The 13,833-nt window shown below is 46.4% G+C and overlaps 1 protein-coding gene across 9 annotated transcripts in view; it reads right to left on the bottom strand.

The window, feature by feature from the left end:
* Nucleotides 1-486: 486 nt before the first annotated feature.
* NAV1 (neuron navigator 1) overlaps nt 487-13,833 on the bottom strand; it is a 381,557-nt gene continuing 368,210 nt past the window's right edge. For all 9 annotated transcript variants that reach the window (XM_044000374.1, XM_044000373.1, XM_044000375.1 and 6 more), the window contains 6 exons: nt 13,516-13,670; nt 13,292-13,363; nt 10,696-10,892; nt 10,046-10,164; nt 8,852-9,049; nt 487-6,919 (listed from right to left, as the gene is read on the bottom strand). In XM_044000374.1, coding sequence (XP_043856309.1) covers nt 6,824-6,919; nt 8,852-9,049; nt 10,046-10,164; nt 10,696-10,892; nt 13,292-13,363; nt 13,516-13,670 — 837 coding nt within the window. In that variant the 3' untranslated portion in view covers nt 487-6,823. The remainder of the gene's footprint in view (nt 6,920-8,851; nt 9,050-10,045; nt 10,165-10,695; nt 10,893-13,291; nt 13,364-13,515; nt 13,671-13,833) is intronic.

The raw sequence follows: 13,833 nt of genomic DNA, 5'->3' as shown, positions 1-13,833 counted from the left end.
TAAAGCAGAAAAGTTAAGGAAGCCCAGAAACTTGTGGTGTGTGTGTGGTTGTTTTTTTTTTTTAAGGTAGTTGCCCAGGGTCACGCAGCTAGTAAGTATGAGGCTAGATTTGAACTCAAGTCCTCCAGACTACAGGTTTGGTGCTGTATCCACTAAGCTATCTAGCTGGCCCAGCTTGTGAGTCTTCTTAAGGAAAGTGGGCACTGAGGGATCTATGGGATTCTTAGCCTAGATGCTTTAAAGTTTTTTCTTTCTCTCTCTCTTCTTCTTTGTGGCACAATGAGGGTTAAGTGACTTGCCCAGGGTCACACAGCTAGTGAGTGTCAAGTGTCTGAGGCTGGATTTGAACTCAGGTACTCCTGACTCCAGGGCTGGTGCTTTATCCATTGTGCCACCCAGCTGTCCCACATCATGGAATTCTTACCTGATGACCTATGGAATAGGCAGGAAGATGGGTACAGAGAGAGATAAGAGAGACAACCATTGGACAATACAGGAGATAACTTTATTGAAACTCAAATGGTATCAGACAGATGAATCTAGCTGGGAGGAGACATGCCTGGGGTAGAGGGAGGGCAGCCAGGTGAGGCTCTCTGGTGGTGATGGCCTCTCCAGCTGACCCTGGCATGGATTGGATTTTTAATCAATTTCTTATTAAAAACAGGTTGCTATGGGGACAGCCCAGCTCTTTTCATGATTGTTACCGCAACTATATACATCAGTTTGCTTTCCAGGTTCAATGTTGCTTTCTCTACATCAGATATAAAAAGGAAAGTGGAAGGAAAGGAATAAAGGGAGCCCAAATGAGAAAGAAAACACACACAGAGACACAGATCTGGGGACCTGTTGATTGGGCTTTTGCTCCCAATAAATTAAAAAAAAAAGTATTACAAAAGCTCCCTGGCCCATCCCACTTGCCCTATGCTTGAGGAATACCATGCATTTGAGAAAGATTCCATCACATAATCAGCGCTGTCTTTAAACAGGACAGGGTCTAGTGGGGGGTGGGGGAGGTGGATTTATTAAAAAAAGTTTTTATCTTGTTCTAGAAAAAAGCTAACATTGGGAAATGAAGAGCCACTGCGCAGCAGTAGCCCAAGAGACTGGCTGGGGATTCTGGGAACTCTCATCCAATCACTCCCTCCCCCTACCCTCAGTGAGGTGGCAGCAAAGTAGGAAGCTCTTCAAGGGAAGGGAGGTGGCCCGAGGGCATGTCATGTACCTTCTGGGGAGGATAAAGGTCTTTTTAGTGCAATTTGCCAAGTTCACGATTCTTGGGGCTTCAAAGCTTTTTTTTTTTCAGACTCTTACTTATAGCACCAGTGCTCCAAAAGCAAGTGGGTGCCTAATAGAAGGGCTATGAGTATTTCTCTGTCTTGCAGCAAGAAGTTCTCTTACTTGGGAAACTCTTCTGATTTGAAGCTCATGTTGAACTGCTTGCTCCTGCTCTCTCTCATGGTCCCCCTAACTACAAAGGCTTTCAATTTGGGACAAGAAGCTCTTTTCAGATTGCAAAACAAAACCAAAAACAACCAATAAACTCTATCAAAATATCTAAGCCATGTATGACTCCATTCCCCATGGCTGCTCTGAATGCCTTTTAAAGAAGGCTGGGGGACCTTTAATAGAATAAGAGGAGAAAGGTCAGCCAACTGTTCTGGGTAATGAGGTTCTGGCTAAATCCTCCCTCCCACCCAAAGGTAGTCTCTAAAACCTCCAAAGCAAAAAGGAACAAGAGGTTGAGGGTGATGACTGTCTCGTAGAAACGTTTTGTTAGCCTATAGCAACAGGACCAGAAAAAGGCCCTGATCCAATATAAGGGTCAGGGAAGGGTCAAGGGGCACTCCTGGGATAAGGCCCTTTTCAGAGTTTCAGTTTCAGGGCTATTGTCTTTTCTGTCTGGACCACTCATGTTCATCTGGGACATAGACAAATACTCTCTTGCCTTGTGGCCTCTTAAAAAAAAAGGATATAGGAAAATATCTACATGGGGTAAAAATGGCTTCAGAAGTGTAATCTTGGACCTTCTCACTGCTAGTCCTTAATCTCTCAATGTGGGGACTGTATGGTACTCACAGTTCCCTTTAAAATACTAAGGAGCTGAATCACACATCCATGGACCTCTCCCGGTCCCATGGCCAGCCTGATATCACAACATTCTTCATGGCACATTGAGAAGAAAAATATATCCAAGACAGCAGAGGGTCATAGGCAAACTCTCCTCAAAAAAGAACTAAGAACTCCATATGCAGGGAAGCTAGAATCTGTCTCCCAGGCTCAAACTGAAACTCTTGTTTAGCTTTCCCTGGTCTCCTGAAAGCTACCTCACCCTAGTGCATTTTTGTTCTATTTTTCCTCAGAGTGGTGGTTGAACACATTTTAGAGTTGTTTTCTCCTTTCCAGGTAGTCACAGTCATGTTTGGGAAGTTCCTTGGAGAGCCTGGCGCTTAATGGGGACCCTTTCTGCAAAGGAGGGGGAGAATAGAGTTGGCAGTCTTTTACTTAATTGGTTTAATGTGCTTCTGTTGACTGTGGATCCAGGGCTATACATGGCTGACCCACTTCTGAATGATTACCCAGGGACCTCTGCCTTCTCATTTCCCACCACTTAATGAATTACCTACTAGAAAGCTTGTTACAAGCCTTATGCTGTTACGAGACAGAATATGCCAGCTAGAACCCTAGCTAGCTATCATGCTTGTGCACCAGTATCATGGCTTCCTCTCTGACCAGGGACCTGTTTCTGTCAGATCAAGAAGCTCGGAGAGTAAGCAAGAACTCATCAACAGGCATACTTCTGAGTCCCTTTTACTACTCAATCTAGATGGAATTCAGTATGCCCAGGACAAGGTGGTGAGGAGAGGAGTGTGGACCTGAGAAATAACTAGCAAAATCATACTCAAGTCTTTCATGATACTCCATGTTTTGTTTTGTTTTGGTGGGGCAATGAGGGTTAAGTGACTTGCCCAGGGTCACACAGCTAGTAAGTATGAAGTGTCTGAGGCTGGATTTGAACTCAGGTCCTCCTGAATACAGGGCTGGTGCTTTATCCACTGTGCCACCTAGCTGTCCCCAATACTCCACGTTAAATGTGTGAGGGGGATAAGGAAATAGAGAAAGCCTACACCACACTAGCTAGGTGTTGCCATGGATGCTTAGCTTTCTCAGGGTTCGAAATTGTAGTATCCTTTATACCAGAACTGGCTTCTACCACCTTCCTACAAAATAAGCAAAATTCCATGGTAGAAATGGATGGAGTTGCCGGGGAAAGAGTTTTTTTTAGAGATGGGTGTCAGTTGTTTTTTCTTCCTGGAGAATCTGTAGAAAATGCCATTTACCCCTTAGGCCTCGGAGAACATTCTCCTGGAGGTGGAAGGAGGGGAAGTTCAGACTTTTTGGGAACTTATTAACCAGAAGAAGGGGAGAAGCTATAAGAAAAAGCCTTCCATGTCCTTAAGGACACTAGCTGGGGTTGTGGGAATTCTGATGCTTTAAGAGTGACCTCTGGCACTGAACCAGTTAATAGACATTTCACCATTGGGGTCCCCCACAGACCATCAGCGGTTTCTTTTTCCCTACCAGTCTCTGACTCCGTGTGTGGCTCAATAATGGTGGATTTACATGACAAGATACAAGCACACACATTGATACAAGGACAGAGAGATGAGCACCTTAGAGCTGCACAATTTGGGGTTTCTTTGAAAAGTCTCCGTGATGAGGTCTCAGAATACAGGAAAGCAGCCAACAGATACATCCTGTCCCTGCCCTTAGCGACCTAGAAGTCTTTTGTATTTTTAGAGCCCAGGGCAAAGAAAGACAGCTGGATCACATCACTTGGTGGTCACCTGCATCCCCAGCAGAGGTGATGTGACCTCTCCCAGGACTGTGGCTCTTCCCCCAAAGAAGGTGCTAGGTATAGAAATCAGATATGGCATTTCCTACCCAACTCAAGGCTTCCAGGAAAAAAGGGGGAGGAGGAGCAGTCACCTTCTCTGGACAGGCTGGCATCTTCTGAAGGTGCCTGAGGACCAGAGTCCAACTCTGGGACCCCCTGATTCCCTCTTCTGAAGATGGGATTCCTATGGCCTGAACAGGGAGGAGGGATGTAGCTAGAAGGGATGTTGTGGGTCTGCTCCTGTCATGTATTCTTGGGCAGTGAGTGAGGGAGACATCGAGTTCTCTGTTTCAGCAGAGTCTGGGGCTGAGCATCCCAGGGGGTTATAGCACCATGAGGAGGCTCAACCTTTTGCAGCCACCACCACGTCTGAGTTTTCTCTGCAAGATGATTGATCCCTCCCAGTGAGGGACCCAGATGTGCAACTGTAAACAGGTTCCCCGGGCTCCTGAGAGAATTCTGAGCATGTCAGATCTCTCCCTTTGTAGGGGAAATGCTCACCCTACGGGTGGGACAGCAGGAGACCCGGGCTGAATGCAGCAGGAGACCGAGAGCAGAGATGGGGCACAGATCTCAGGAATGGAACAGAGATAGAGAGTCACAACAAGAGAAGCCTTCATGATGCTATCTGCTAGGGAGTCCAAAGAAATCCAGGGCTGTATCCACAGCTACCTGGGAGACCGGAATGCCCTTGGGGGATGTCAGGCAGTTGGAATCAGGACAAAAAAAAGGGAGAAGCTTCTCATTTCTTCTTTCTCTCAATTGGCCAGTAACAATCCAGGTCAGAAGGCTAATATTAGCTAGGCAGCACCAGAAGACAAGGGGCTGAGTACTCCTTCCACCAGCACTAGGCAACGTTAGGTAGCTAGGCCTTGGTCGGAGCTGGGGCTCCAGGCGGGGCTCAGAAGAGACCATGAGCCAGAAGTAGGCCCATCTCTATCCCCTTTTCTTCTGAGCTGGGACAACCAGCACAAAGGCATCCCCGTCTCTGCACAGCAGAGGGCTTTAAGGCAGTGATTTCAGCACCATCCTTGGACAAAGAGCCTCTTCCGGTTACAGAATTGCATAAGTTACAGCTGTGTTGGTCAAGTGTCTTCACAGATCAGGGAATTAGCAGCAGCAGCAATGGAAGTGATGGGTCTCAGCACTGAGCCCCTGGGGCCTGACGAGTGTGACTGAATACAGGGCGGGGCTGGGCAGAAGAACCTCTGGTTAGTGGGGAGGCTGATGACTGGTTGGAACACCACTGGCTGGAAGGAGGGATAAGGAGGGTAACAGGAGAGAATGGTCCAGGTTAGGATCCCTCCAGATTCAGGTGAACTCTTTTACTCCCTGGGGGACTGACGGGTAAACACTGAGACCAGGCCTAGGCCCATCCTTTAGTGCTGACAGGCAAGCAAAGTGTTTGTTGAATGGATAAATGCGCAAAGCCCAGAAACTCTGGCTATGCTAGGAAGCTGGAGCCTGGGCCCTGGTGCTCCTGGAGCCTTTCCAAGATGACCCACGCTAGAGAGAGGCACGATCCCCAAATCTTTCAGGCTTTGGTCCTAGGTCTTCTGCTCCCAATGTATCATATATCCAGTTGGAGGCTTTTTTCCTGGCTGGCTCTAGGGCACATATGAAGCTGTTTCCTTAGAATTTGGACTCTGGTGGCTCTCCGAGGCTCAGGTTAGTGAAGCCCTTAGGGCTTGACAATGCCAGAGCAAAGTTCTTCTAGTTCTCTGGGCCAGGTTTCCTTTAGTCTGGTCCACTGGGAAGAGCAGAGCCGAGTGTCCCAGCTTGATGCGTTTCACTCTTCTCATTCCTACCAAGGGCTAGAACTGAAAGCTTCCATCTGGAGCTTGTGCTTTCTTGAGAGAAGGAAGGTGGGTCTCTGGGCCCTCCAGTTTGTTCTCCAGCTTGGTCCTTCCACACTCCAGGCCTCCCATGGAGCTGTGAGGACCCCAGAGCCAGATAGCATGGCAGGGAAGTTTAGCTGGTGCCAGCTGGCCAGCATCAGCTCCTCCAAAAGAGAGCCCTCCTCAGAAAATCCACACTACATCTTGGAAAGGAACCCAAGCACCTCCTAGTCTTGGGAGATTGGGAGAAGAAAGGAAAAATAAATAGATTAGTGGGAGAAAAACAAAATAAAAGGCAGGGTTTATTGGCTGTCCTCATGCTTATTGAATTAGAAGGTACAGAGACAGAGCTAATGGTCCTTCTTCGAGGGCCGGATATACGTAGGGGTGTTGTGTCTGTGGCTTGGTGGGGCACATGTTAAAAGCCATTTTGAGGACGTCCTCTAGGGCATCCAGGGGTTGGGAGTAGGCAGCTCTCTCTCTACCTTGACAACTGTTTCCTCTCTCCAGCTTCATCTTTTCCATTTTATTTTTAACCTTTTATCAACAGAATTAAAACCTTTATTTAAAAAAAATTTCTCTTAAACCACATGCTTCTTTTTTTCTAGGCTCAATCCAGGTCTCTGGCGGAGAGCTGCTGGCAGTGGCAGTGGGGTTGGGAAGAGGCTGGGAGAGAATTTGGGGAGCTCCTGCTCCCCCTGCCCCGGGCTTCACCTCATAGGGCCATCTCCCACACAACTGTCCATAATTGGCTAGGAACTGCTGCAGGTTTCTCCTGATGCCTTGTCGCCTGCCCATAAAACCCAAGAGTCTGTAGTCGAGACAGAAAACCAAGGAAAAAATCCTCCCAGAATCCTCCTCTCCCCAAAGTCTTGAGAGGAGGCCAAAGCTCCCCTCACCCCACCCCACCAACCCTAGGAAGTCCTCAAAGGTGCAGCACCAGAAAACCTGCCCCTCCCCTCCCACCAACTCCCTCCAGTTCCCTTTTCTGGGCTGTAGATGGGTGGTCTGAAAGAAGAGGAGGAGGAAGAGCTGACATAGCTGAGGCCGGCTCACTCTGCTCTCTGGGGCAACAGCGGTGGCTAGGTCCTCAAAGTGAGGCCTGGAGGTTTGGGTCCAGGATGGTTTCTCTGTCTGGAGACTCGATGTAGTTGGCAGCTTCCTGTAGCTTCAGCAGCATGGCCATCTGAAGGGGGCAAGAATGGGGGGAGGGGGTTAAAATGGGCCTGGGGGAGGAGCTGGGAGAAGGTAGAGAACCCTGGTCTTGAAGCCAGTGCTGAGGTTTTCCAACATATCTAAGACATGGCAGCATCAGAGACAACAAGGAGTAACCCAACAGCTTCCTCACCAGCTGCCTTCCTCCCTTCAGTTTGATTTATATATTCACAAATATAAATATACACTATTTACATATTTACTCAGTGTTTACAATGTTCAAGGCACTGGGTTAGGCCTTTGTGTGGGATACAAAAATAAGTAAGTTATGGTCCCTGCCCTCAAGGACTTTAATGATAACCCACATTTCTATAGTAATTTAAGGTTTATAGACTACTTTCTTCCTATCTTGTGAAGTAGGCAATGAAAGTATTATTATTTCTGTTTTATAGATGAGGAAATCAGCTTAAAGTGCTTCAATGACTTGCCCAGGGTCACATGACTGATAAATACTGGAGCCAGTAAAATGATAATAGCAATAATAGTTAACATTTAAGGTTTGCTCAGTACTTTACATGCATTACCTAATTTTATTCTCACAACTGCCCTTGGAGGTAGGTGTTATTCCCCTCATTTTATATATGAGGAAACTGAGGCAGACAGAGGTTAAATGATTGCTCAGGGTCACACAGTTAGGAAATGTCTGAGGCAGGATTTGAATTTGGGTCTTCCTGATTGTAACCATTGTGCCACCTTGATGCCTCTGAACTCAGGTCTCCTGAGTTTAAGGTCCAGTGATTTTCTATTTATACTGTCCTGCCTTTGTCTATCATCTGATAAGGGAAATATGACATGTACACAAATCACTAGAATACCATGCAGAAGGTGAGTGACTTCCCACCACCTTGGGTCCTGTATACTCTATTTCCAGAATTAGAAAAGAATTAATCTTTTAAGATGCCTTCACTCAGGAACCTATGATGATTCCTAACCATCTCTGGAATCAAATAAGTCAACTAGCATTTATTAAGCACCTATTATGTGCCAGGTATTGTGCTAAGCACTGGTCCAAACTTCTTAGGATGCTCCCTATGAGGAACATCCAACCTCATTTCTAGATATTCTGGTAATAACTGCCTCCTTCCCGATAGCTGAGCATGGCCAAGCATTACTCTGTTGTTTTCAGCACTCATCTACTTAGGAACTACTTTCAAGATTAGCAAAGAGTGATCATACAAGTGTTGTTTAACAAAATAAAAGATAACACACTTTAAAACCATTGAGAGAGATTTGGACTTAATACGGGATGAATTTCCTAATACAAAAATGAATCAGATGATGAAGTAGATGATGAAGGGAGCCTTTGGAGTCTCTTTCCTTGGTGATGGGGTGACTAGCAAATAGGCACTTAATGATGCCTGATGAATTGAAATGCTCCCCAAAAGGAGACAGAACTTCTTTGTTTCTGCTGGGGTAAATGAAGACCCATCTAGTGTGGTCCCTTGTAACCTTCGGCTATAGTTCTGGGAGACACACCTAGCTGAAGCAACCTTCAAGGCTCAGATTTTTAGGGTATCTGAGTGGCAATGAGAATTAAAAGGACCCCAACATGCACTCTATACTCCTGTAATCCTAGCTCCCACTTGGTTTTTTTTGTTGTTGTTGTTTTTGTTGTTTTGCGGGGCAATTGGGGTTAAGTGACTTGCCCAGGGTCACACAGCTAGTAAGTGTTAAGTGTCTGAGGCTGGATTTGAACTCAGGTCCTCCTGACCCCAGGGCCGGTACTCTATCCACTGCGCCATCTAGCTGCCCCGCTCCCACTTGGTTTTGCCAGAGGCTTTTAAAACTCTGTCTTTCCAAGAAAGATTCAAAGTTTGCCTTCCCTGTGGCCTAGGGTTCTGACTTTTTCATTCTGAGCCAGATTTGTTCCTCTCATTCTCCCATTAGTGTGGCCTTCACTCACCAGAGGGTCTGAATCTAGAGAGCTGGGGGTACTGTCCTTAACAGTTCTCTCCTCGGGGGGTGAGGCTGTGCTGTGAGGGCCCACACTAGGCGGAGGCAGGTGATACAGCTTTGATTGGTCCTGTTGGGCTGAGGGCCAAGGCAAGGTGTCTCGGACCCACTCTACTGGGTCTTCCCAAGCTGCTTTCTGTCCGTGGACCTGGAGGGAGACATGAGATCATCAAAACTATTGTTCACACAGATTTGTGGTTCCAAAGTCTCCTGTTTGTTCCCATAGAAAACTTGAACTCTTTCAGAATCTGAGCCCTAGGACCTCCTCCTATTTCCCCTCCTGCCCCACCCAATTACTCTATTTTCCATAGGCTCTTTTTCCTTCCGCCCAAGTTTGGGGAGTAGAAAAGAAGTAAGGAGCTTTCTAGAGAAATAATCAATCTCCTCATTTTACAGATGACATGGAAGCTTGGAAACAGGTTTGTCTTGCTAACTGGCTTGTCTAGTGTTGCAGTTTTCCAGTAACAAAAAACTTAGCTTTTGGTTAAACCTTTACACCCCTCCCCCAATATTTACACATATGTCATTTCATCTTGGGAACAATTCAGTGAGGTACATGGAGCAGGAATTATTATTTCCTTTGCAAATGAAGAGAGTGGTCCAGAGAGGCTGGGTTTTTTTTTTTTTGTTGTTGTTGTTGTTGTTTTTTGTGGGGGCAGTGAGGGTTAAGTGACTTGCCCAGGGTCACACAGCTAGTAAGTGTCAAGTATCTGAGGCTGGATTTGAACTCAAGGTCCTCCTGAATCCAGGGCCCATGCTTTATCCACTGTGCCACCTAGCTGCCTCCTCCGCCCCACTGTTTGTTTTTAAAAATTTATCTCACTCCCAGAGAGAGGTTTAGGTCCAGCTCAGACTTGGGTAATATTAGATGACCTTGGTAAGCATGAGCTTACCTCAACACGTGGGGCAGTGCTCTCTAAAGGATGACAAGTATTTGTCAAATTGAACTAAATTGAATTGTCAGACAGAAGCAGTAGGAGGAGCAGCTCAGCCACCCAGCCCCTAATTCCCCTTCACTTATAATTTCACATGGGACTCCAGTCTCATGCTCTGACCTTGTATGAGTTTGCACATTAAGCCAGTTGCAGAGATTTGATCTTATAGTAGGAGTGAAACCAGTGTGTGAGAGTGGGAAGGGTCTCACCTTGATCCCATCTTTGGCCCCTTCCTGCAGGTAAGGAATGATGGAGTTGTTCCATAGGTCAATGAACCAAGTGCGGAAGTCCTCAATGCCAATTGGACAGGACAAGAAAAAGCATGGGCCTAAGGGAAAAAAGAGTTAGAGCATGGTGGGGGTGGGCAAGGACACTGTTTACTGCACCCTTCTATTAATTTACTCCCCTCCTTGTCAGGTCTAGAAGGGTTTGGTCTTTAAAGGATTAAGGAAAACAGTTGGGGTAGGAGTGAGTAAAAGATGTCATGATGATCAAGAGCCCATGGGGCCACCTTCATGTCCTCTGCATTTCTGAGGTTAATGGAGTTTAACATACCTTAAAATACCTTAAGTTTGTTTATCTTCCCCTACTTTCCTTCCCCCCATTCTAGAGACGGGAAAACAGGGACAGGGACTTTTTGGGATGGTAGAAATGACTTGATCATGGCCAGATGTCTAGATGCTCAATGAATATTGGTTAAATAGCTGACTCATCCTTTTTTTTTTTTCTGACTCATCCTTAACCTGTCACCACTAGGCCTTGGTGATTCCAGGAAGAAAGGAAAGCCTCTCTTATAGAAGGGAGATTAAAAAAAGAGAGCTGTCCCACGGACCCCAAGAGGGCATGTGAATCCCAGTACCTATGAGGAAGTCTGAAGTGCTGTGCTTCTCTAGGAAAGTATGGAGATGATACCACAGCTTAGGCACCCAGTCCAGCACCCGAAGAAGCTCTTCCTTGTTGGCATTGATATCGCTGTCTGACTCTACCAGCTTCCTCCTCAGGTAACGCACTAGGAAGCCATTGGCTGGCTCCACGTTGTTGGAAAATGTCAGCATCCTACCATCAGGAATGAAGAGAACAGGTCAGAATGGCTCTGGAGGGCCATGGGTAGGATCCATCCATCCATCTTCTCCCCCTGATCACTACCTGTTAAAGACTACTCAGTCTCTTCTCAGACACTAATTGGGGAGTTCAGACTCAGGGATGGGGCCATGGGCAGCTTGAGCTGTTATCTCATCTGGCCATCTAACAGCTCACCCAAAGAGGTCATCTTTCCATTTGTCCTGTTGATCCCTTCTTTTGCCCACCTAGCATACTGACTAGAGACTCTACCTCTAAAATATCCAGCTTGGCATGCAGCTCTGGGCTGAGCTCTCCTGATGGTAAGTGAACAAATGAGGGCTCACCATTTCTCCTAGACTATGTTACATCTTCCAACTGGCTCTCCACTAGGATGCCAAGGTCTACTCAGCAGGCAGCATCTAGCTGTGCTCCCTGCTATGTGTACCTCTTCCCCTTCCACTTCTTGCTCTGGGGACAATCCGAATCAATATTGTCACCAAGAGGGTGGTGATTGCCATATTGTCATAACAATCTTGAGTGCCATATGGATCTACTTACAATCTCCTTAACTACCTAGACCAAAGAACTTTCTTTGCTGGCCACCACTCCCCTGTATGTATGTCTCCCTCTGTTAGGATGTGAACACCCTGAGGGAGGTGTCTATCACTCTTCTATTTTTTACTTCTAGCAATTAGCACGATGCTTGGCAAAGAAGATGTTCTTAATCAAGGTTTGTGATCCATTGCATTCACTTCTGATTGATCCTCCATCATCATGTCACAGCAGCAATTCTAAAACTGCTCTCAATTCCCCGATTCTCACCCCAGCCCACCCCATTCTGTCCCAGGAGATGCCCTGACTGAGATTTAGTTCTTCCAACATGAGCTCATTTCTGAACCTGAAGAACCTATCCCTGCTTTTACCTCTCTCCCTCTCCAGTCTCAGAGGAGAAGGTGGTCCTCTTCCTGGACCAGATTCAACTTTATATTTCTGTCATCCATTTTCTTTCCCATTTCCTTCAAGAACCTTGGACCAATGGTCTCTCCTAGCCCTTCAATGCTTTCTTCTCTACTGGCTCCTTTTCAGATGCCTACAAATATGGTCGGGTCTCTCTATCCAAAAAATACTTTGTCTCAATCCTGTTAACAACCCCTTAAACTCCCATCCTATAGCTCTACTTCTTTTCGGTGTCTCTGGAAAGAATTGTCTCTGCACTTGCTCTTTCTGTTTTCTCACTATCTACTCATTTTTCCACCTCTCTGCCTGGAACATACTCTTTCCACTTCTGTGCCTATTGAAATACTCTGCTTCCTTCCAGGCCTAACTCAGTGCCAGCTTACTTCATGAAGCTTTTCCCTCTTCTCCCAGCTGAAAATGATCTCTTTCCTTCTCCAATTGTCCTTTGTGTGCCTTGTCTGGCTATCTTTCTAATCACAGTCATACTTCTTCAAGTATGTGTCTTTTTTTTTTTTTTTTTTTAGGCAATGGGGGTTAAGTGACTTGCCCATGGTCACACAGCTAGTAAGTGTCAAGTGTCTGAGGCCGGATTTGAACTCAGGTACTCCTGAATCCTGGACCGGTGCTTTAACCACTGCGCCATCTAGCTGCCCCCCAAGTATGTGTCTTCCCTTCTCCCATCATCCCCTATACTATATTTGGGGGTAGGGACTGTTCTGTCATTCATTTTTGTATCCCAAGCTTAGTACGGTACCTTGCTTCAATAGAACGCTTTTTTTCCAGGGCATTGAGGGTTAAACAACTTGCCCAGGGTCACACAACTAGTAAGTGTCAAGTGTTTAAGGCCAGATTTGAACTCAGGTCCTCCTGAATTCAGGGCCAGTGCTTTATCCACTGAACCACCTAGCTGCCCCCCAATAGTAGGCTTTTAATGTATGTGGAAATGAATTCATTTTCACTTAAATAATCCTTTTTAGGTATTACTATCCTGCCCTCAGACTAGAACTGGCGGAGAAGCCAGACGACAGGGCTAACCATCGAACCCAGGGACCAGGAAACCAGAGGCCTTGGGCCAAATCCAGCCTTCTTTTTGGACTGTCTGTGTCTTTTATGTTTTGAAAAAATGTTTTACTGAACTTAAAAATGTAAAAAACATTCTTAGCTTGTACTGTAGAGTACTTCAGGTGATGGAAAGGATTTGGCCACAGACTAGAATTTACTGACCCATGGTTTCTCTCACTAAAAGGGTTGCATCTTCTCCAACATCAAGCGTTCTGCTCTCTTCTTTTCTTTTGCTGTCCCCAGGCTCTTTGGCTATAACTCCTAGGGGATAAATTCTTTGTGGTGGGGAGTAGGGAGGGGAAATGGAGGGAGGGAAATCATGAAATGGAAAAGGGCATCCAATATCTACCCAGGCTTGGGAGTAGGATCCTTACCTGAAGCTCAAGTGCAGGCCATGGTTAGGGGTCATCTTCACAGGCTGATTGGTGGTACCTATGATATAGGGGCTGTGGAGAAAAGGGGAATGGGAAGGGAGACAAATAAACATGAACTTGTTTCACATGTTGCTCCTCGCCATGCCAATACTACATAAAGAAAGCTGATGGATGTGGCAGCCCAGCTTCCCATAAGCACATGTTCATTCTGGGCTGTGGCTCACCATTTGTGGTATTTGCAGGTAAGAGCTCCATTAACTAGTTCGCTGAGGGATCCCGCCTCACTCAGATCATCCAGCAGAATCACCAGGGGCACATCCCCGATGCCTGTCTCTCGGTCAATCTGGTTAGCTAGGTTGGAGAGGTATAACTGCAGGTCCTGGGGGAAAAGGGAGGTAGTGGGTGAGGTCCCAAGAAAGAAAGATAACCTCAGGACTACTCCAGAACAAAATGTTTCAAGGCCAAAGAGCTTTCGTCACATCTTAACATCAGAACCATTTTCATCTGGTTACCTTTTGGGGGTTGATACAGGGTAGAACTGG

The sequence above is a fragment of the Dromiciops gliroides genome, chromosome 4, assembly GCF_019393635.1.
Source record: "Dromiciops gliroides isolate mDroGli1 chromosome 4, mDroGli1.pri, whole genome shotgun sequence".
In the NCBI taxonomy this organism is placed as follows: domain Eukaryota; kingdom Metazoa; phylum Chordata; class Mammalia; order Microbiotheria; family Microbiotheriidae; genus Dromiciops; species Dromiciops gliroides.
This window is presented reverse-complemented; position numbering and strand designations above follow the sequence as displayed.